The 24,488-nt window shown below is 37.5% G+C and overlaps 1 protein-coding gene across 2 annotated transcripts in view; it reads right to left on the reverse strand.

The window, feature by feature from the left end:
- The window catches only part of VIRMA (vir like m6A methyltransferase associated), a 60,460-nt gene extending 37,313 nt beyond the window's left edge, over positions 1-23,147 (reverse strand). For both annotated transcript variants that reach the window (XM_077771355.1, XM_077771354.1), the window contains exons 1-7: positions 23,069-23,147; positions 12,756-12,871; positions 7,792-7,878; positions 6,411-6,459; positions 4,707-4,875; positions 2,717-2,839; positions 1,915-2,187 (exon numbers count right to left, since the gene is read on the reverse strand). In XM_077771355.1, coding sequence (XP_077627481.1) covers positions 1,915-2,187; positions 2,717-2,839; positions 4,707-4,875; positions 6,411-6,459; positions 7,792-7,878; positions 12,756-12,871; positions 23,069-23,131 — 880 coding nt within the window. In that variant the 5' untranslated portion in view covers positions 23,132-23,147. The remainder of the gene's footprint in view (positions 1-1,914; positions 2,188-2,716; positions 2,840-4,706; positions 4,876-6,410; positions 6,460-7,791; positions 7,879-12,755; positions 12,872-23,068) is intronic.
- Positions 23,148-24,488: the final 1,341 nt, after the last annotated feature.

The raw sequence follows: 24,488 nt of genomic DNA on the forward strand, positions 1-24,488 counted from the left end.
ACTGAAACAGGCTCCAGGCTCCGAGCTGGCAGTCAGCACAGAGCCCGACGCGGGGCTCGAACCCACGAACCGCGAGATCACGACCTAAGCGAAAGTCGGAAAGTCGGACGCTTAACCGACTAAGCCACCCAGGCGCCCCAAGATTTCATTCTTTTTGATGGCTGAGTATCACATTCCTGAATTTTTATTTCTCTTCATTTACCTGTCATAAAGCCTGCATTTTTTTTTTTTTTTAATTTCTTAAAATTTATTTATTCTTGACAGAGAGAGACTGCATGCACATGTACGTCCAGGGGAGGGGCAGGGAGAGAGAATCCCAAGCAAGCTCTGCACTGTCAGCACGGAGCCTGACTGAGCCACCCAGGCACCCCTCCTAGGTCTGTATTTTATTTTTACAGAAAATGTATTCACTTAAAATGCTCAGATGGACCAAAACAAAGCTTTCTTATCATTATACATGTGTAACTTTTTCCTCTATTTCAAGTAAAACAAGATTGGGGCAAAATATGGTTTTGTTTTTTAACACTGCTATTGCCTGTTTGTGGGAAAACTGGAATAAGTAATAACTGCCTACATAAGAAAAGGAAATGTTTCTAGAGTATTCTTCCAGCATCAGTCATCTGTACACATTCTTTTCCTCAAAACAAGTTTGCCTTAGCCATATCTTCATCATGCTTGAAAAGATAAGGGCCTACAGAGGCCTGACTGTGGGATAAGCCAGATATCTTCTATTAAAAACCAAATTAACCAGCCTTTTTCTCTCACCTTCTCTACAAAAATGATTAAGAAAACAGCCTGCCTGAAATCTAACTACTATTTGCCAAATACAATAAATATAAAAAATATTATTTGCTAATCTGGGAATGGGGGAAGCTAAAAAAGTATCACTCAATAACCTAATTATTTGTATTCTGTAAAAGGGCTCCTGTGATACCAAAATGACCCTCACTCTCATGGAGAATGATCCTCACTCTCATGGAGAATGATCCTCACCCTCACTATTTTAGAAAAAAAAAGGCAGTTTATCTGTTATTTTACATAAATGCTTTAACATTACATGCCATTTCTTAGACAAATTAAGAGTCAAGTGGCTTGAATCGTTCTCATTTTTTGCTTTCAAAGGAGAAATAAAGGCTAATGAAAGGACTGCATCATGCTGTCATACAACCTTATATAGTTGAAATTTCCCCCTCACCCTGAATTTCTAAAAATGTAGCATTTGCTAAAATATCTAGGTGGCAGACTTTTAGGAATTCCACCCAACTTATACCATTCCTTTCTGAAAACAGCTCATCAAATCTCTAATCATCATATATTTCGTACACGATATTGCTTCCCTGGCCAAAGCTGATGGTACCAAGGGACAAATGATATTGTAGCAAGCCAAACAATCTCTCTCCCAGAAAAATGCAAACAAGACTTAGACAGCACAGGTAGTGTAGGCTGGTTGGTTAAAAAGAGACTTAACCTGGGGTGCCTGAGTGGTTCTGTTGGTTAAGCATCCAACTCTTGATCTGCACAGTTCTTGGGTTCGAGCCCCATGTCAGGCTCTGCATTAGCAGTGCGGATCATGCTTGGGATTCTCTCTCTTCCCTCTCTTTCTGCCTCTCCCCTGTGTAGGTATGCGCTCTCTCGCTTTCTCTCTCAGTAAACTTTAAAACAAAAAAAGGAGATTAAACCTGTGGGGTGAACAGAGAAACAACAGTTGGCTGAGAGAAAATAAGGTAGAAACATAGAGGGGGAAAAAAAAAAGGAAATCCCAGTTCTAGTCAAGTCTTGAGGTATAGCTAGTCTATCCCTTGAATTTCTTGAAAGCCATTTATCTTTGTTATAAATTCTCTTGGATTGCTGAAAGCTATATCAAGTAAGTTCCTAGTACTTAAAACCAAAAAAGTCCTAACAAATATAACCTACCTTCACCTTCTTCATCCTCTTCACCTTCTTCCTCTTCATCTTCTTCTTCCTCCTCAGGGATACTGTCTACTGTATGGCGATCATCCTCATCCTCATCCTCTTCTTCCTCCACATCCACATCATCTTCATCATCTTCTCCTTCTTCTTGCTGTTCCTCTTCTACTTCTCCTTCATCAGAATATTGCCCTTCTTGGGGAACAGAGTTCCGATCAGGAGATATGGGTTCAAAGTAATCCTCTCTGTGAGAAGCATCCTCTTCCTTATCACCAGATACTGAAAAATTGAGATTTAAGGCACAGATTATTTTAATGGTTTAAATACCATAAAGCAGCAAATGACTCAGCTCATAAATACCCTTAAAAAAAGTGGTAGAATTACTTGCTATTAAAAATATTAAAAGTTGACATTGCACAAATTTACACAGTAAGAACTAATAAACTATACTATTTTATGTTCTAACACCACAAACTAATCCTTTTCTTTTTAGCTATTAAGTACACAGGTTTTCACCTCTTCCAATATATACTGCTTATTTTTAACTGGTACTCTTCTATATATACCACTATAGCACATTATTTTCAAAACAATGCTGGTACAGTTTCAAATGAATTAACTGATTCTTTTTTTAAAACAAGTTCACTTGCCAAAAGAAAAACACAAGGAAATACTGCACAAGATAAGGGGGGGGCGGGGGAGGGTCCTTCATCAAGATTTGATTAATGACATCTACTTTTTCTCTTTAATCAAAAAGCACTATAACATTAATCAGGGGATGAAAAACTAGCACTGATTTTGTTCACACCTGGCAAAGGTATGGGATCATCCTCATCATCATCAGGGGGAGGTGGTCCTGGAGGAGTTCTTGGTCCCCTAGGCTGTGGTCTTGGAGGGCTTCCATTAAACTGATCTTCTTTTTCCCCATCAGCTTTTTAATTAAAGACAGAAAAAGAACTTCCAAATTATTAAAGTAAAATGAATGCATGACAAAAATGCTGTTAATCATTTGAGTCTTTCATCTTCAGGATTTGTTAAATTTTGCCTTCCTAATAGCTAACAAATTTTGCTAATTAATTTACATTGCAGAAGTTAGAATTTTTGACTTCCCATACACCAAAATGCTCTTGGGCATTATCCCAGAGAAATGAAGACTTATTTTCCTCAGGAAGATGTACACAAATGTTCGTAACAGATTTCCAAAAGTCAAAAACTGGAAAAATTTAAGTGTCCTTCAATGATTGAAAAGTTAATTAATATGACATATCCATACTATATAATACTACTCAGCAATAAAAAAGAATGAACTATTGATACACAGTGGATGAACTTCGAAGAAATCATACTGATTGGAAAAAGCCAATCTCAAAAAGATACCTACTACAGGATTCCATTTATGCAATACTCATGAAATAATAGAATTACAGAAATAGAGAACAGATTGGTGGTTGCCAAAGGTCTGGGATAGGCAGGATGGGTGTAGTTATTAAAAAATAACACCAGGCAATCTTGTGATGGTACAATCAAGCATCTTGATTGTACTAATGGTTATGAAAAGCTATACATGAATAAAACTGCATACAGCTATACACACACACACACACACACACAGTGCACATATAACTGGTGAAATCTGAATGAAGCTATACAGATTGTACCAATGCCAATTTTGTTCTGATATTGTTCTATAGTTGTACAAGATGTTAACAGAGGCAGATCTTGGGGAAAGAATGCACGGGACTTCCTCAAACATTTCCTTGCAACCTCCTACGGATCTATAATTATTTCAAAATTAAAAACACACATACATCCATATAAATAAAGTGTATAAGCACAAGTGCCAATTTTAAAACAAGTCAGTAAATTTAACAAAAATTTTGAGTAGCCACTATATATGCTAGGCACTGTGATAAGACTAGATGTGATAAAACCAGAAACACAAAATATAAGTAAAACATATTCTCAGCCCAGAAGAAGCTCAGAGTATGGCAAAAAAAAGACAAATGAGCACAGAAAACTGAAGGATTAAAAGAAAGAGAAAAGTGCAAGATTCACTGTACTTAACAAGTAAGATTTAAGAAAAGATATGCTAATACGGTGTGTGGCCATCAAAGACAAAGAGCTCACATCACACGATTATATCGATTATATCGTGTTTAAGAGAAGGTCATTTTATTTACTCATAAAATGCTCATTGTAAAGCAAAAGATTTTTCCCTAGTGACCTCAATTATAATTTGAAAATGTATTCCTGAATCTCCATATTTCAACAGCTTATGGTGAATAATATTGAATAAGGAGAAGAGACTCTGGAAAGGAGGAGTCCAGCTACATGTCTTATAGAGGGAGAGTCACTGAAGTTTAATGGAATTCTTAAAAAGCTTCTAAAAAATGGGGAAAAAAAACTGCATTTAGACATCTAACCAAATCTAAAATGCACTCCTGAAAAAAAAAATACCATTAACGTGAGTATTCTAATAATATATACCAAAATTGCTGCCTATTCTTCAATTCCTTTGGAGATAATTTTGATATTAAACCATGAATAATCACTAGAATACATTTCATTTACACATTAAAAAAAACCCCTCAGGTCAATTCAAAAACTATTTTAGGAAACTAGAGGAAGAAAATCTAGCCACTTCAACATAAAAAGAAACTCTTATATAAGAAAGAATTGTAAGACTAACAAAGATATCTTCTCAAGTTTTAAGGAAGTTTGAAAAGGTAGAAGAGCTACTTTAATTACCTTTCCTATTATAATGTCACTGACAAAAACAAATTTAAAAAAATTCTTACCATGTTTTGGATTCCTTTTCAAACTTGGCTGTGGCTGGGGAGGAGGAGGAGGTGGAGGAGGTGGTGGTGGAGAGTCTCTGTCATGACTTATCACTCTATCCACTGATCCATATATTGCCAGTGTCAGACAATTATACCAGCCTCTTAGCACCAAACCATCAGTATTCACCTAATTTGGTGGGGGAAAATATCTTTCAGGTTAATGTTTTAATATGCCAAAAGTAAACTGATATCAAATTACTCTATGGTTAAACTAAAGGCTTTAAAAGTATGCTGAAAGTGCAAAGATCAATACTGATGGAAATACATCATAGCTTTTATATGGCTCTCCAGAACTGCCATACCTAAGCTTGTCTCAAGACTGCATCTCCCCTATCTGATACTTTATGTTAACTCTGTTCAAAATGCATAACCAGATTCCCCGTCAAAAGAAGGGAAATGAGAATGAAATTAAGTGGGAGTTACTGCCAATTAATAAATTAAACTCCAATAGTTACAGAGGTCACGGAGGTGCACAAAAGCACAAATTGTGCCAGTCTCAAGAATTATAATCCATAAAATTGTACAGCATTCTTTTTATATGCCCAACTCATACATGCAGGTATATTTTATGAACCCATACTGTACTTAAAAAGTAAGCGTAACCAGAATTGTTTGTTTAAACAATTAAACAAATTGTTTTTGCAAAGAAACTTTCTCCTAAAAAGATCAAAGACTTTATCAATGCCGTCAAACCTCAATATTTTCTTATAAAATAAAACAACTTTGTTTTTCAGTGCTTATCTACATTAATTATATTTTCAAAATGACTCTGAGAGGTAGCCCGAGTAAGTACCAATATATAAGAAAATCAGAGTGTCAACAGAAGAACCTTAACCAGAAACCAAAGCCCCTGACTTCTGAATTCTCTCCATTCTACCATGTTGAGTAAAGATGAAGTAGTAAGTATTAATGGGGCCCATTCTGGAGGCATGATAAGGAAGAAAAAATTTATTATTCTCCTTGCTAACTCTAGCAAACTCCAGTAAAGGGAAACTGGGTACCAAAAGAAAGGCTCAAAGACTACGCCCAGGGATTGACAGATTCTAATCAAAAAGTCCCACTGGAAGACAAATAAAGAGATAATAAAGATAATTGTTAATCTAAACAGCAAACATGAGGATTAAATACCCGCCCCCACCAAAAAAAACAAACAGGCTAAGTAGTCCCATACTAGATCAGTTTTTTCTTTTTTGCATTTCAGATCACCCATGATTTAGCTCTTCTAGATGCTTCTACAGTGACATCTGTTATATCAAGAAAAAGAACATATTTTATATGAAAGGAAGAAATATAAAATACATATTTGTTAAGAAACCTAAGGCACAGTGGTGTCTAATAACAATTTATTATTATTAGACATCTTGTCATCTTCTGAACTTGCTTACCTAAATAAAAGAAAGGCAAGCACAAATGCTGGCCTCTTTCTGACTCACATTAAAAGGAAGAAAGAGCTTTATAGGTAGACAGTGATATTACAATGTCTTTGCTTCATTTTAAAATAGCATCTGGATACAAGAGGAATCAGACAAGAAACGATGTTATCCTGCAGCACTAGAACCAAATAGGCTAATACTCTGCATCACTGATTTATCTGAATAAAATCTCTCAATGAAAGTGAAAACAAACAGTAGTAACAAGATGAAAGCTGACTTCTGAAATTACCTTTGAGTTGGGTCTAAAGATGATAGAAGTATTCTCATCATATTCCAGGCTGCCAAAAGAGTAGGAATAAATATACAGGCTCAACCACTGAACATCATTATTCATGAAGAAGTCTTTCTTAATTTATATGTTTTAATAAAACCAAATGCTAGATTATTGTTTTAATAAACCACTAAGTTTAGTTTTAAATTACTCCCCCCAAAATGTTATCAAGTATAAAATAAACTCCCCAGAGATTCTGATTTAATTGGTTTGGGATAAGTGTAGGTATTAGTATTTTTTAAAAAGTATTTTTGGTTGTAATTCTAATATACAACCAAAGTAGAGAAGCATTGCATTACAGCCTTCCTAAAATGTATAATAGGACCAAATAGAGAAAAGTACCTATTTTTATCAAGTAGGTACTGACATAAATTCCATAGATTATCTAGGTTCCCTTCATTAGAAAAAAAAGTTAAATTATCAATTAAATAAATTAATAATATAGTTTAAAGTATACTATTAATATAATAATTTATCATATTTAATATAAATAATAACAGTGAAAGATCAATAAAATAACAAGTGAAATCTAAAACAGTTAATTCTTGACAGGGATTGAAATTTTTCCATTTTTAAGCTGACTTTAAATGTTTTTATTTTATAAATGAGTTCTAGGGGCACCTAGGTGGCTCAGTAGGTTAAGCATCTGGCTGTTGGTTTTAGCTCAGGTCATGATCTCATGGTTCATGAGTTTGAGCCCCGTATCAGGCTCTAAACTGACAGTGGGGAGCCTGCTTGGGATTCTTTCTCTCTACCTCTCTCTCTACCCTGCCCCTGCTTGCTCTCTCACAAAATAAATAAGTAAATAAATAAGAATTTATAAATGAGTTCTTACTAGACCCTTTTAATGGTCAATTATTTCGCAGATATCAAAACAACTAGTTAGTAATACCTTGAAAGTAATAAATAACCCAAAATGGGGGTTTCTATGAACAAAATTCTCATTTTACAAAATATGACCATAGAATTTTAAATTATGTAGTACTCTTACCTAAAAGACACAAATTATTAGCTATCAAAGTGTTTATACAGTTTTATAGAAATCAAAAAGCAACTTTTTCTAAATTAGGTTATTAAATCATTTGATATGTATACAAAGTATACACAGCAATAAAAAGGAAATAAAAGATGGCTAATGTTCACACTCTTAAATTTTTATCCTGTAAAGAAACTCAACATCTTCCTAGGAGCTTGACATTTCTTTAATAATGCCAATTGGTAAAATAAACTCCAAGTTCTTAGGTCTACCAACAAATACATCCTTTTTTTCTATCTAAAGAATAAAAAGGTTTTGCCTATTAACTCCTAAGTTTGGTGAAATTACCTAATGGGTACATACCTTCCCAACCTATCGAAAACTGGGGCACTTGGTTTGCTTACATTGTTAAAGAATAAGTCTAATTGAAATGTGTGCGGAGAGGTCTCCCTGTGAATGAAACAAAGTTGAAATGTCAGCCTTTGCAATAATCAGTTCCTAAATTAAAACAAAAGATGAAGTAAGTACAATTTTAAAAGCAATTCTAGAATATACTTTAATAAAAACACACAGTTAGTTGTAATTATTTTCTATAATTTTTAAATTCATATTCGGGGTGCCTGGGTGGCTCAGTCAGTTAAGCGTCCGACTTCAGCTCAGGTCATGATCTCACAGGTCGTGGGTTCAAGCCCCGTGTCAGGCTCTGTGCTGACAGCTAGCTCAGCGCCTGGAGCCTGTCTTCGGATTCTGTGTCTCCCTCTTTCTCTGACCCTCCCCTGCTCATGCTGTCTCTATCTCTCTCTCAAAAATAAATAAAATGTTAAAATAAATAAATTCATGTTCAATTTTCAAGTAAACACTTTGAGTATTACTGAAAATGAAATTTTAATCAACAAGTATCTTTAGTCTGCTACTTGGGCCATCCTAATAGACATAAATATTTTAAAATCTTAATGTATTATAGAGACAAATGCTAATTAATTGTAACATCTTTTATAATTCATTATAGCACCATTCCCTTCTATTATTAGAACAAATCAGGAGTTAACTGATTTCAATTTATATAATTACAATTTGATTTCAACTTAACCCACATTAATACAAGACTATAATAATTCTGGCATCAGAGCCCAAAATTGTGACTTAAAGCCTAAATTCAAATTTGTATAGTAGCAATTTAGATAAACATTTTTATTTTTTTGTAGATTTACATAGTTAAGAGTAAAGTCTATTTAATTTGTGTTAGAATGAAATCTTACTTGATATATATTTTACCCCTGGCTGAAATTCCTTAGACTCAACTAAAAACCTTGATTTTAAACATCACATATTTTGTTATTTACAAAAAAACTCAAATGGTAAAAGGCATAATGCCCGAAGTATATCAAATAGGTTCCCTTATGCACTGACAGAATGACAAACAGGTACAACTGTTCTGAGAGGCAACATGGCAATAAAATTCAGGAGAATGAGAAAATGTTCACACCATCTGATGCAGAAATACCTTTTCTGGGGAAGTGTTTCTGTGGAAACCCTGATACACAAAAAAAGATTTTTTTTTCAAGAGAATGCTCATCATACTCTTATTTATAATTTGAAAAGTAAAAACACCTAATGGTCCCCACATAAGGAACTAGCCAAACAAATTACAGTATAGTAGTACCCCCTTATCCACAGGAGATACATTCCAAGACCCCTGAAACCATGGACAGTACCAAATCCTAAATATACTGTTTTTTTCCATATATACATATATGGATATATATACACACACACATATATAAAGTTTAACTTATAATTAAGCACAGTAAGAGATTAACAGTAACTACTAATAACATACAATTTTAACAATATACTGTAAGAAAAGGTATGTGAATGTAGTCTCTCAAAATACCTTATTGTACTGTATTCACTCTTCTTGTGATGTGAGATGATAAAATTTCTATGTGATGAGATGAAGTGAGGTGAATGACATGAGCATTGTGACTTAGCATTAGGCTACTACTGACCTTCTGACGATCTGTCAGAAGGAAGATCATCTGCTTCTGGACTGCGGTTGACCGCAGGTAACTGAAACCCGGAAAGTGAAACCGTGGATAAGGGGGCACTACTGTATAACCATTCATTAGATTATGCAACCATTAGAAATCATATTTTCAAATAGTACTTAATGATGTGGAAGTACTCCTGACATAATGTTAAGTAAAATAAAGAAACACACAAAGCAGTAATATAGCTGTCAGAGTAGGATACATCTATCTAACCCAAATTCAACTACATATGCTCAACATCTCTAGTCTCCCCTTCCTATATTTCTTCAAACTAGATCCTGGCCTTTAATATCTCAAGGGAAGGAAAAAGGGCTCAAATGTAAATTCTTTACTTTTGAACCCCCCAAAACTCAGGTGCTGGTCAGTGAAAAGCAATTTAAAGAATCAATGGTCATTTGACTGCACTAGACTTACATTTTAAAAGTTGTTGACTCTTAGGGGCACCTGGGTGGGTGACTCTGTCAGTTAAGTGTCTGACTTCAGCCTAGGTCATGATCTCACTCTTTCTGAGTCCTATTCCTTCGTCAGGACTTGTGCTGACAGCTCAGAGCCTGGAGCCTGTTACAGATTCATTCTCTGTCTCTCTCTCTCTCCCCCCTCCCCCTCCCCCACTCATGCTCTCTCTCTTTAAAAAGTAAACATTAGGGGCGCCTGGGTGGCTTAGTCAGTTAAGCGTCCGACTTTCGCTTAGGTCATGATCTCGCGGTTCGTGGGTTCGAGCTCTGCATCGGGCTCTGTGCTGACTGCCAGCTCAGAGCCTGGAGCCTATTTCAGAGTCTGTATCTCCCTCTCTCTCTGACCCTCCCCTGCTCACGCTGTCTCACTCTCTCTCCTAGAAATAAATAAAAATATTAAAAAAAATTTTTTTTAAGTAAACATTAAAAAAATTTTTAACTCTAAAACCTAACCTAAGATACCACACTTATAAAAAGTAACAAAACATACAAATACCACATACAACTAAATATACAAATATACATATATACATTAAGTAACACAAAGCATCAAATTTAAGGATTTTTCTCAGGATGGAGGGATTAAAGGGATTTTAATTTTACCTATACATTACTGACTTTTATAATGAGAAAAAACTTCTTGTTAACTATTCTAATTTGTTGACTGGATGTATAAAGATGTTTATAATGAGAAAAAACACTGCTGTAAAGTATGGTGCACAATTATCACTTGATCCCTAACATTACTTTCTCACATCTTACATTTGCATTACTGTATTAATACTTTATTTTAATGTTCTGTAACATATCAATGATGTATAAAATTGTTTGATACTTTCATATTTGGAATTATTAAAACATGAAATGCCACTTACCCCTAGCTAAGAAGTACAAGAGAAAAAAGGAGGGAAAATTTCACAATACTCCAACCCATTGCAGATCCATTTTGCCTGTTATGCTAGCCAGCCTCCAAGACATCCCCAAAGACCCCTCATTCCTGGTATTCACACCTCACACTGTACTAGCAGAATATGTAATCAACAGAATATGGTAAAATTTCTGAGAGAAAGAGAGAGATAGCATGAGCAGGGAAGGGTCAGAGAGAGAGGGAGATACAGAATCTGAAGCAGGCTCCACGCTCTGAGCTAGCCGTCAGCCCAGAGCCCTGCGAACTGTGAGATAATGACCTGAGCTGAAGTCAGACGCTTAACCAACTGAGCCACCCAGGCGTCCCTGTGAGTGAGTGAGTTTCTAAGCAAATTCTCCAGCCCCAGTCAAATCACTGCAGCTCTGGCCTACATCTTGACTATAATCTCATGAGGGAACTTGAGCCAAATAAGCCACTTCTGGATTCCTGACCTTCAGAAAGAGTGTGAAATAATAAATGTTTGCTGTTGTAGGCTGCTAAATGTGCTGTAATTTGTTATACAGCAATAGATAACTAACAGGCCTTCTTTGACCAAAAGCAGTACAATTAGAGAAGACTGCCAGATTACACTATCGTCGTCACCCCATCTTTTACATTCTACACACATTTCCTTTTATAGGAAAAAATAGGAAGAAGTTATTGGAAAACCTGTTTTTATTTCCTTAAACACAGAGAAAAAGATATATGAAGTCAATGATGATTTCTCATTATAAACATTAAACATTTTTATTGCTTTGTTTTATATTTGTTGTATTTTTGAATGACCTGAAAACCTGTAGAAAAGATTTTGTATCTATTTCTACAAATAACCAATTACTTTTCATAATTATGAAGAAATGAGCCCTTAACCTTGAATCTGTACCATAATATGGACTACTAAGTAGCTGGTTTAACTCTCTCAAGTAACAGAAACTGAGCTATCAGAGCGTGCATATAATAAAATGTAGTACCGAGGGGCAGCTGGATGATTCAGTCGGTTAAGTGTCTGACTTCAGCTCAGGTCACGATCTCACAGTTTGTGGGTTCAAGCCCCACACTGGGCTCTGTGTTGACAGCCCAGAGCCTGGAGCCTCCTTTGGATTCTGTGTCTCCCTCTCTCTGTGCCCCTCCCCATTCGCACTCTGTATCTTTCTCTCTCTCAAAAATAAACATAAATAAATAAATAGTAAAATAGTAAAAATAAGCTAAAAACACATAAATATATTTACTAGAAATGTTCATAGTTCCACAACCAAAATTTGGCTTACATTTCTAATTCAGGTAATTAAAATAAGAAAATAATGATTATTCATGTTACAACAAGGATCAAATTCCTCTGTTTTAGGTCAGCTGTTAAAGTTATCAACAACTCCACATCAGGGACCATGTCTTACATTTTGCTTATTTCCCACGGAAACTAAGAAAGAGAAAGCATCAAATAACTACTTACTAATTAAAACTAAAGGCTAATGTGATGCTACAAATTTATAAAAGACACATGTATCAGGCTAAGAAGATCACTATTAGGTCATGAAAACTGATATTATAAAATAATATAAAAGATATACACCTAAGTAATCAGACTAATTCTTACTTATCTTTAACGAAAAAGCCAGGTTAAAAATACTTTAATTAGTAGACTGTGACACTATAGAGTATTTTAGAAAATACAAACCTATTTCACTGATTAAAAAACTGAAGAATATTTTTTCTGGCACTTAGATCAAATAATCTTTTTTCAAGTTTATATGGATTATATAGAAAACCTATATAGTCAATCACAATACAACTTAACATAACTGAATAAAGTTTTAGGTTGTTTTACTGACAAAATATTACCTCAAATTTTTGCATTGAAGAATATGTCTAGGACATCCTTTAGTCACAAACACTTTTAAAAAGAAAGTTACTTACCCGTATGCTCTATTATCTGGCAGGCTGCTATGGGCTCTTACTCCTGGGGGTATGACTCGGACTTCATTGATATAAACCACACAGGGGAAACGTACTACATCTATATGAGAACTTTGCTTTAAAAAAAATAAAAGAGAAAGAATAGGGACATTCTGTAAGCAAAACACTTTATTCAAAATTTATTCATCTTCAATTTAATTTCTTTCAAAAGGTCACATATAAACATATAAACATTAAAACAGTGCTATTGTTTACAATACTGTAGAAATGATTGTTTTAAAAATAGCTGATGATAAAACATACCTAGTTAAATCTCTCCATTTGTACAATAATATTTTCCTCAGCATATTTCCCTCTCAACTGATATTCTGGTTAGGCCAATAAAGACTCACAATCCCTTACTGGAAACCTCTGGTGCCAGATGCTTTTCACCATCCTGAATTTCTGGGTTTTTAGAAAAGCAGTAAGATACAAAAATTGCATATTACTTAACATTCCCTGCTTCTGCTTCTGATTACCTTGCATCAAAACATTAATATTTCTGCAGCTACATGTATATTCATACTAAAAAAGGTTATGCCATTTTTTAATTTCTGAATCACAAATAAGAGAGTGCCTATCTATACTTAAATTAGCTTAATTTACTAAACTTACATATAACTAATAATAAGAGATCAAGGAGAGTCATTTAGGTACTTAATAGTTGAAGTAAAACCTCCCTGAAATAATTGGAATCCACAAGTTGTTTATCAAGATTAAAGAAATGGATAGCATAAATTATATTTAGCATACAATTCTTTTTTTTTAATGATTTATTTTTGAGAGAGAGAGAGAGAGAGAGAGAGAGACAAGGTGAGCAGGGGAGGGTCAGAGAAAGGGAGACATACAATCCGAAGACAGGCTCCAGGCTCTGAGCTGTCAGCACAGAGCCGGACATGGGGCTCGAACCCATAAGCGGCGAAATCATGACCTGAGCCTAAGTCAGATGCTCAACTGACTGAGCGACCCAGGCGCCCCAACAGACACAGTATCAGTCAAAGGTAGCTCCTGTGATCAATAATTTAAAAAGGAATGTTTCACACTGTTTTTGGACTATTTTACATCAACTTTTCCTAGCAGTTCAGCCAACCATGATTACTTAGTGATCAAAATTCAAGGGGTGCCTGGGTGGCTCAGTTGGTTGAGCATCCGATTTTCGCTCAGGTCATAATCCCATGATTCACGTGTTTGAGCCCCACATCAGGCTCTGCACTGAAGGTACAAAGCATGCTTGGGATTCTCTCTCTCTCTCTCTCTCTGCTCCTCCCTTGCTCTCTATCTCTTTCTCTCCTAAAATAAATAAACATTAAGAAATTAAAACATAAAGATATCAAGGAGATTTTATTTTTAAAAATTTATGAGAAAAATGGTTCATGTTGTCTGTATCTAGAAAGAATGAATTTTCGGTCTCTTTTGAAAGCTGCAAAGAATATCATGCATATCAACAGACCAAAAGATTATTCAAGTTAGTCTTTCCTAAGATGTGAGAATGACTTCCCAATTTTGCATTTTTTAAAAATTTAATTTAATTTTTTATTTGAGAGAGAGAGAGAGAGAGAGAGCACACATCAGTGGGGGATAGGGGCAGAGGTGGAGAGAGAAAGAATATTAAGCAGTCTCCACGCTCAGCACGGAGCCCAATGCAGAGCTCAAACCCACGCCCCTGGAATCATGACCTGAGCCAAAATCAAGAGTCACTCAACTGACTGAGCCAGTTTTGCATTTTTAAATTCAGAGATTATGATTAAACATATAGGCATAGAAATCTTAATATAATGTTTACTATTCAAAAGCATTTAAAAATTCTCAAAGTAATAAAAGAAACAAGATGAATGCAAAGCAAAGCTGATTGCTGTCTTCCAATACCAATTTTCCTCTTCTGCTAAAGAAGACTGAGCTGGGCACTAGTGAACTAAAAACTGGATTTCCCAGACTCCTGGGAAGCTAGCATGAACACATGCTCACTAATTTTATTTAATTATTAATGAGATATTTTACATTCTTGTTTTTTTGGAAGTGTATTTATTTTGAGAGTGAGAGCATGAACATGAATGGGAGAGGGGCAGAGAGAAAGGAGGAGAGAGAATACTAAGCAGGCTCCGTGCTATCAGCATGGAGCGTGACGTGAGGCTCAAGGTCACAAACTATAAGATCATGACCTGAGCCAAAATCAAGAGTTGGATGCTTAACCAAATGAGCCACCCAGGTACCATTACTAACTTCTGATAGATGGGATGAAAATGGAAATGCAGGCAACTCCAGATCACGTCCTTAAAGGAAGGTTCAGACTTTAGAAACTCCTTCTACTTCTTATTCCAAAATTCTGCTGCCTTTCTAGAACACAGATGTTATAGGTGAGCTATCTTGAACAATGAAAGAAGCAACATCCTAAGGATGGCAGAGGAAAGGGACAGAAGGAATCTGGGCCCTTGACACTGTGGAACTGTCATATTAGCCCTAGAATACTTACAGATTGAGAGAAAAATCCTATTTTATCAATCCACTGTTATTTTGGCTTTTGTGATAGGATCTGAACTTGTATCCTTATTATTGCAAATATACTATAGGTATTCTACATGTGCTACAATAGTTTTACACAAAAGAAATTAGCATTTTGCCTCAAACTTTGACGCTATGTTTCCTTCTTGTAAGGAACTTCTCTGCTTATAAAGTATACTATACTGAAGTTCCTTTGCTTACATATTTTAAATTCTCATTAATATGTAGAAACGAAACTTAGAGCAAAAGTTCATTAACTGCATCCTCCTCTACCCTGCCCTCTACTGATTAATTAATGGTATTAGTTGTTAGGGTGTAATCACTGTAGACCTAAAAAAAATGAACTTAAAATTTTATGAACAGCCTTTCAAAATGTATTTTGTGGGGTGCCTGGCTGGCTCAGTCAGTTAAGCATCTGACTTTGGCTCAGGTCATGATCTCACAGTTCATGGGTTTGAGCCCTGTATCGGGCTCTGTGCTGACAGCTAGCTCAGAGCCTGGAGCCTGTTTCGGATACTGTGTGTGTCTCTCTCTCTGACCCTCCCCTGCTCACGCTCTCTCTCTTCTCTCTCTCTCTCTGTCTCTCAGAAATAAATAAAACATTTAAAAAATTTTAATAAAAATAACTTAAAAATCTATTTTGTTTGTAAGTAGAAGAATTTCTGTATTAGTTGCTACCCCTTTTATTCAACATTTATTTCTAAACATTTATTAAATATCTATTATGTTCCAAGGAATGCCAGGTCCCAAGGATACCAAGACAAAGACATAATAATCTCAGCCATTAAAGAAGAGACCATCTAGTGTGGTAGACAAACAGATATTTGCTATGATAGAGACTCATACAGGATACTGTGCAAAGTCAAAGGGGTACTTACCCCTTTTGTGGACCAAAATTTGTGGGGAGGAAAAGAGGAGTGTCAGGAAAGATTTCCCCTAAGAAACAGCACTTGAGCTAAGCAAGTCTTTAAGGAAAACAAGAATCAGTAGGAAAGGAGGCGAAGGAACAACTTTCCAAGCAAAGGAAGAAGCATGCACACAAGGAAGGCAAACAAGAACTTGGAAGATTCAAGAAATTGCAAGCACAGTTCACCATGGCTAGAGGGTAAAATGAAGTAGGGCAGAGTAGGTAAGTACAATCAATAAAATTACAAGAAATAAAACTTTCGTCCACTGCCATAAGTCAACTCCAAATCTAAATCTCCGTTTAGGACCTCGCTCGCAAGCCCCAGACCACTATAACCAACTGCCAACTGGACATCCCCACTTGAACGTCTCTCTGGCAACACAAACTCAGCAAGTCCAAAACTGAACTCTCCTATGTAAGTGTTAGCAACACCATCCACACAATGGCCAAGACAGAAACCATTATTATCGTTTGCTTCTTTCTCATTCTCTCACCTAAACCATTCATCTAAATAACAAGTCCCAGTGATTAAACTTCTAAATAGCTCTCAAATCTGGTATTTCTTTCCATTAGGGCTTCACTTCTCTAGTTCCAGACACTCTTCACACTAATCTGGGTTACAGCAATAGAATCCTTCCTGGTTTGGGGCTTCTTTCTTGTTCCCCTCCACCTATTCTCCTATTGTAGTGTGGTCCTTCTAGAAGGTAAAAGTATCACTCCCTTGCTTCCCAGGCCAAATTCCTTGTCTTATAAACAAGTATAACCTCTTCTTGCCCATTCAAATTTATAGCCCCAACATACCATGCTCTTTCTCACGTTCAGGCCTCACTCATGCTATTATCTCTGCTCCCACATTCCTCTGTCCCAATTCCTTTTAGAGTCCACTTTCTCTCTTTTTTTTTTTTAGAGCAGTTTTTTTAAATTTATTTATTTTGAGAGAAAGAGAAAGAGGAAAAGAGGCAGAGAGAGATGGAGAGCAAGAACCCCAAGCAGGGTCTGCACTATGAGATCATGACCTGAGCTGAAATCAAGAACCAGAGGCTTAACCCACTGAGCCACTCAGGTGCCCCTCTTTTTATTATTATTATTACTATTATTATTATTGTTATTATTATTTGGGGGCAGGGGGTGGAGAGAGCAAGAGCAAGAGCACAGTAGGGGCAGAGAGATAGAATCCCAAGGAGGCTCTGTGCTGTCTGAGCAGAGCCCGATGCAGATCTTAATCATGAGATCATGACCTGGGCTGAAATCAAGAGCCATACGCTTGACTGAGCCACCCAGGCACCCTGAGAGTGAACTTTCTCTTGGAAGGTGTGCCAAAGCAAGTCTAGATAGATGCCTCTCCTTGTGAATCAAAAGCCTCTTATCAAACTAAACTGTAATTGCTTCTTTTATCTCTCCCATTAGAGTTGCATCTCAAGAAGACAATAACCAAGTCTCAGCTTACTGTTAAACTCAAAGTGCCTAGCATATTCATTTAATGAATGAAAGACTTTTAATAAGTGTTTAATAAAAGTTGATTCAACTGTGTTTTCAGAGAGTTAAAAATATTACAGTGAAGTAGGGGCTTAAGATATCTAGAGGAGCACATAAGCCTTAGGAAGACAAGGGGAATCATGGAAGATTTATGATTACAGACATAGCAGGAATGTGAAGAATAAACTGGTCAAATTTCAGGACTCTGAACCACATTTACCTTCAGAAGTCACTGTGTGTTTACAACTCACAGTATAGCTGCCTCCCCTTCCTTACTCTTCTATCCCTGCAAATATTTTCCCTTCTCTGTTTACCCTCTCCTTAAGGGTAAGCTAAAGCTATCTCATCTATCCCTACCATTTCCATTATCACTTCTGTTCAGATGAGTTCTAATTACTTTCTTAAAAAAACTCTAAAATGAAGTAGTACCTTCTAGCATCAACCACTATTATAAGACTGCATTTTAACCCAGCAATTCCACTCTAAAAATAAATAAAGGTTCATAAAATAACTTTAACATTTATAATTTAAAGAATATCACATCATTGTAAAACGTTAGAAACCTAAATGTAGGGGCACCTGGGTGGCTCCGTTGGCTTAAGTGTCTGATTTCGGCTCAGGTCAGTTATCTCACTGTTCGTGGTTTCAAGCTCCATGTTGGGCTCTGCACTAACAGGGCGAAGCCTGCTTAGGATTCTCTCTCTCTCTCTCTCTCTCTCTCTCTCTCTCTCTCTGCCCCTCCCCTGATCGCTCTCTCACTCTCTCTCAAAATAAATAAACTTAAAAAGAAAACCTAAATGTATTTTATGTAAATAAAAGTATTACCATTTAAAGAAATACTGTGCAGCCAGTAAAAATGGAATTATATAGAATACCTAGGCAAAGAAACAGGATGGCTAGAGGGCAGGGATAAGAAAAAGACATACTTTTTACTATATACCCTTTTGTACCCATTGGATTTCTACCTCACACATGTGTTACCTAGTCAAAATAAAGAGATAACATTTCAAAATGAAGTGTACATCTAAAATATTATAGAAGTACAAGAGCACCTGGGTGGCTCAGTTGGTTAAGCATCTGACTTTGGCTCAGGTCATGAGCTCACAGTTTGTGAGTTCAAGCCTTGTGTCGGGCTCTATGCTGTCAGCACAGAGCCCACTTTGGATCCGCTACCTACTTACCTCTCTCTCTCTCTCTCTCTCTCTCCTACCCCTGCTCGTCCTCTTTCTCTCTCAAAAATAAACAAACGCTTAAAAAAAGAACAATAATAGGGGCACCTGGGTGGCTCAGTTGGTTAAGTGTCCGACTTCAGCTCAGGTCAGCTCACAGCTTGGAGCCTGCTTCAGATTCTGTGTCTCCCTCTCTCTCTGCCCCTCCCCTGCTCATACTATGTACCCCTCAAAAATAAGCATTAAAATAATAATAATAAAAATAAAATGTTATGTAAGTATAGTTCTTAATTGATAAAGATGCACAACACATTGTTAGGTAAAAACAAGAAACCACAAAACAGTATTACAGTATGGGCATGTTACTGTGGGTGATGGATATATGCATTTATACATATATGTTTATATATACATACAGACTCATACACTAGAAGATTTAAGAAAAAAATGTAAAAATCTGTAAATCATAGCTGGGACTAAGAAAGGCTTTGCACTGCTAGGAATTTACCCAAGGGATACAGAAATGCTGAGGCATAGGAGCACATGTACCCCAATGTTCATAGCAGCACTCTCCACAATAGCTAAAACATGGAAAGAGCCTAAGTGTCCATCAACAGATGAATGGATCAAGAAGATGTGGTTTATCTATACCATGGAATACTACATGGCAATGAGAAACAATGAAATCTGGCCATGTGTAGCAACATGGATGGACCTTGAGGGTGTTATGCTGAGCGAAATAAGTCAGGCAGAGAAGGACAAATATCATATGTTTGCACGTATAGGAGGATTAGGAGGAACTTGACGGAGGAACAAGGGGGAGAAGAAGGGCGGAAATGGTGGGGGAAAGGGAGAGAGGCAAACCATGAGAGACTCTTGAATGCTGACAAAAACTGAGGACTGATGGATGTGGGGGGGAGGGGGGATGGGCATGGAGGAGGACACTTGTGGGGATGAGCACTGAGTGTTATGTGGAAACTAATTTGACAATAAACTATTTGTAAAAAAAAAAGAAAAAAAAAAAGAAAAGAAAGGCTTTGCTTTTCTGTATATTCTTGTTTATCTATATTGAAATTAAAATTTACTATAACAAGGGTGTCTGGGTGGCTCAGTAGGTTAAGTGTCTGACTACTGATTTTGGCTCAGGTCATGATCTCACAGTTCAAGGATTTGAGCCTGCTTCTGGCTCCACACTGACAGCATGGAGCCTGCTTGAGAATCTCCCTCTCTCTCCCCCTTCACCCCACCTGCCTCCCTCCACCCCTCCCCAACTTGTGCTCTCTCAAATTAAATCAAGTTTTTAAAAAATTTACTAAAGTAAGTTGTTTTTTTATTGTGAATAAAGTGGCATACAAACCACAAACACAATTTGTAATTCATTTAACATGACTCAAACCCCTTTCAGTATTCTCCTTGGGAAATGTGAATAAATATTTCTGCACCAGATCACAAGCCTCTTTGAAAGCAAGGCCAATAGGTTTTGGGAGTTTTTATTTGTTTTCTTATTTGTATTGCTTCCCCCTCTCCCCTGAGCTATACCTCACCTTCAGAAATATTTTTTCATAAATGAAATTGTTAAAACAAATTCCCAAATTTCTATTTGAGCAAATCTCTCTGGTGTACCACTAAACACACCTAAAACTAAAACTATCCTGTTCCCATCAAACGTACCTCCAGACTCTTCTATGATCAATGGCCCTACCAATTCTCTATCTCTAAAACTATAACTCTATCACTTTTAACTACTCTTTCTCCCTTATACAATCAGTTGCCATGCTATCAACTCTATATCCAAAATTTATCTTGCACCTATCTCCTCCTACTTAGTCCTACTGAGACACAGTATGGCATGGCTTTAAAGCCACACTGGTATGCTTTAATCCTGCTATGACACTTTAGGAAAATCACCTAACCTCTCACACTCTCTTTCCTTATCTATAAAATGGGGATAAGGATCTTTCAAAATTATTACAAGGATTAGAGATAGTATATTTAAATTACGAACGCACTGAACCTTGCACAAAGTGAGCATTCAATAACTGTGGACAATGATTACTGCCCATCTGCTAAACCCAAGCTTTCATAACATCTCCCTTTTCTTCCTTATTTGCCACCTCTAATTTTTCTGAATCATTTTAGGTATTAGTGATCAATTAATTGACTTAATGAATTTTACTAGTCATTTAATTTGCTCAAAAACTACCTATTTCCTACAAAATCAAGTCCACGCTATTTTGCTGAGCATTCAAAGGAACTCCATGATCTGGCTTCGAACTGCCCTGCAGCTGCCACTTCACACTAATACTTCTGGCATACTCCCCAGAGGACTGACTACTCCAGGAGAATGCCCTGCTTTCTTATCTACAATTGTGGAACGTTTCCTCTTCCACCACAGACCCAGTTCACATGCCAACTGCCTTGAAGTCTTCCCTGATAAAAGAAGAGTGATCTCTTCCTCCTCTGAAATCACACAGCCTTATTGGCAGCACCAAATGGAGCTTAAATAAATACTGATTGGGGTCCCAATAGGCCAGGGCATTTTGGAATAAAGAGGATAAACCCTTGGGCAACTGGCTACCTCAGCCAGTCAACCATGCATTATCTCAGGATCATGAGTTCGAGCCCCACATTGGGAATAGAGCTTACTTAAAAAAAAAAAAGAGAGTGAGAGTGAAAGAGGGGGGAAAAAGGGATGATAGAACCCAAGGGATTCCCACTCTTCTTATACACACTCCTCGCCTTCTAACTTGAATCATACTTTTGTGGACCTAACCTCCAATACTTAGTTGTAAACTCCTTGAGAACAACTCAATATTTTATACTCCCCACAAACCTTTAGTCTTCCTTCAAGACTCTATTCAAATGTGATCTCTACTAAGCCTCCCTCAATCATTGCCAGAACTGGTCCTGTCCTCTCCTGGTCCTCAATGTTTGTCCATGAATGAATGAAGAAACACTAGATTTTTAAATATATAAGTGAATTAATGCCAATTCTCTTAAACTAGAATGCCACTAATTTATCATTGGCTTCTTTCACTTTTAACAGGTCTCTACTACTGTACACGTGACAGGTTTGTTCGGATTCAACTAACTCCACCATGAGTTTTCTAAAGCTTAGCTGGAGATAGTCAGAGAAGTACAGTCATTGAACAAGCAGAGCTAACTGACCCACATGAAATGAGACCACAAATTCACTCATTGTTAGTAAGACATGCTCAAGTTTCCAAAATTTTTATTTTTACATACCTATAAACCATTTGTTGAAATAATTAGAAGACGAAAGTTGTCAAATTTTTTATTTTGCCAAACAAAACATTAAGATACAACCACTACCCACTACCATCACTATATCCAAAAAAAGAACAGTTCTCTAAATTAAATTTACATTGGAAGAGAAATGTGAGTTCTGGGCCGTTTTTATTATCTCTAAGGACTTGGTTCATGTCCATTTTGGCCAGCTTTCGGGAACCTTTAGTTAACCAGCTATATTCAATTTAAATATCGCAGAGTCAGACGTTCAGGGGCGCTCAAGTTATCACAGAACGAGTAGTCCACACCACCCCCCGCCCCCCGAAAACAATACAATTATGCTGTACAGATAAACTACAATTCTCTCAATTCTCTCTTCTTCGCAAGTATTCTCCACCCAAAGGGCGTTCCGTGTAAGTGCTTCGTGTCCTAATGTGTGAAATCTTTCCAAGGGATAAGGATTCGAGTTTCAGAGCAAACTGGCGAACGCCACAATCCTAAACCGAATGAGTGTCCCACCTGGACAGCAGAACTCCTGTTAGGAAGGAAACCTAGGAGGAGGGATTTAGGAACCACGAAACCTGCGTGACCCACTCAGTCACCTGGGCTGTCAAACTCAAGCTGTCCAAGACCCCTCCCAAACACCACCTGAGGTAAACTTGAAAACCACGATCCTTCTCGAGGCCCAAAGCTGACAGGAAACAACAGCACAACAAAAGAACAAGGCAAGCAGAGCAGCCAACTCGACCAAAGACGTAGGGAACTAAGGGAAAGCTGGGGAAAATGGGGGGGAGGGTCTACCGCCACCCTCCCTCAGACGCGGTGCCCACACCCAAGCGGGGGGGGGAGGGGGCTATGTCTGTGAGGAGTTAAAGCGGCAGTCGGCGAGAGTAAAAGTCGAGGCACGCCTAATGACTTTTTCTAAGGATCCACCAGTCGACAAGCAGGATCGGAATCAAGTCGGGACGCCTTACCTCAGCGCTCGGGTGTTTAAAAGTGTCTAAAAATAGCAGCTCCATCGCCGAGTCTACCGCCATGTTTGCCGCGGGCGGGGGACTGGGGGAAGACTTCCGGGGCAGAGCTCCAACCTCGGCGACCGCGGCTCCGGAGAGGGAGAGACCGCAGCACTTCCGGTGACTGGAGCGCTCGTGCCGCAAGCGTTAGCCTATCGCGATGAGTGGTGCTGCCTGAAGTCTCGGACTCCGCCTTCTCCAGCGCGGCGGACGGCGCCTTCGGCGCGCGAAGGGCGGAGGGAGAAGAGGAGGGGACTACGGAGGCGCTAGTGGTCCAAACCCTGTCCTTCCACCGCGTTGCTGACAGAGCCACGACTGCCTTCGGACGGCCAGGTGCCGAGCCGGATTTGAGGAGGGCGGAGGAGGGGTAAGGAACCCCGCCAGCCCTGGACGCCAGGCCCAGTGAAACCTCCTTTCCAAGAAAGCAGCCTTTCCAGGGCTGACAGGAAAAAGGTTCAATAAGCGAGGCTGAAGAGTAAGAGACTTTTTTTCTTCAGGAAGAAAAGAAACAGTAGTCTAAAAACGAAGAGGTTTTTTTTTTCATCTGCAAATGTGACTAATAATGCCTAACCCACTGTCTTACGGTGAGGACTAATTGAAATAAAGCTGAAGAAATTGTGTAACGTGAAATGCCATGGACAGAGAAATGTAGAGTGAAAACTAAGTCTTAACGGCTTCGGTGTTGATGAACGTTGGAGCGACTTGGAACTATTTTGTAATCTAAATTGGCACCAGTGCTTGGGAGAACAGTTAGGATTTTATCTAGTAAAACTGCACGTGCCCGGCCCGCTTATAAGATCACTCTCACATATGAGCCCAAAGAAATACCCACGCATACAAGAATGTTAACGATAAAACTTAATAGTTGCAAAAAATCTGTTAATTGACATCAACCAGGAGTAATAAGTAAATTGTGGTATGTGTCTGTAATGTAATAGCGCATAATAGCGGGTAGAATAGAATGAACCAGTGCCATATCTAACATGGACAATCTGAAGAACAAAGCTAAGCAAACAAATTGAAGAGTATGTAGTGTAAAATAGCACTTATGGTGTTCAAAACATGCAAACCATAAAATTTTTCGAGGGCATGTATGTAAGTTATAAAATTACAAAATGGGTTGGAATCATGAACACTAAAATGTGAAGATAGTGGGAAAAGGTTGGTGATGGTTTCACAGGAATGCCTCACAGTACAGTTTGTAGCCTTTTGGTATGCTTGAAATATTTAATTATAAGTTATTTTTTAAAAAAAATTTAAAGTAAATCCCCGTTCACCCCCTTCCTCAGCCAACTAGTTTCTCCATTAGCTAGTAGCTCATCTCTTTTACTATTTGCTTTGTCAAAAAACTAGTTCTTGCATTCATATTTATTATTCCCAG

Source organism: Crocuta crocuta, unplaced genomic scaffold (genome assembly GCF_008692635.1).
Source record: "Crocuta crocuta isolate KB4526 unplaced genomic scaffold, BGI_CrCroc_1.0 scaffold235, whole genome shotgun sequence".
NCBI lineage: Eukaryota > Metazoa > Chordata > Mammalia > Carnivora > Hyaenidae > Crocuta > Crocuta crocuta.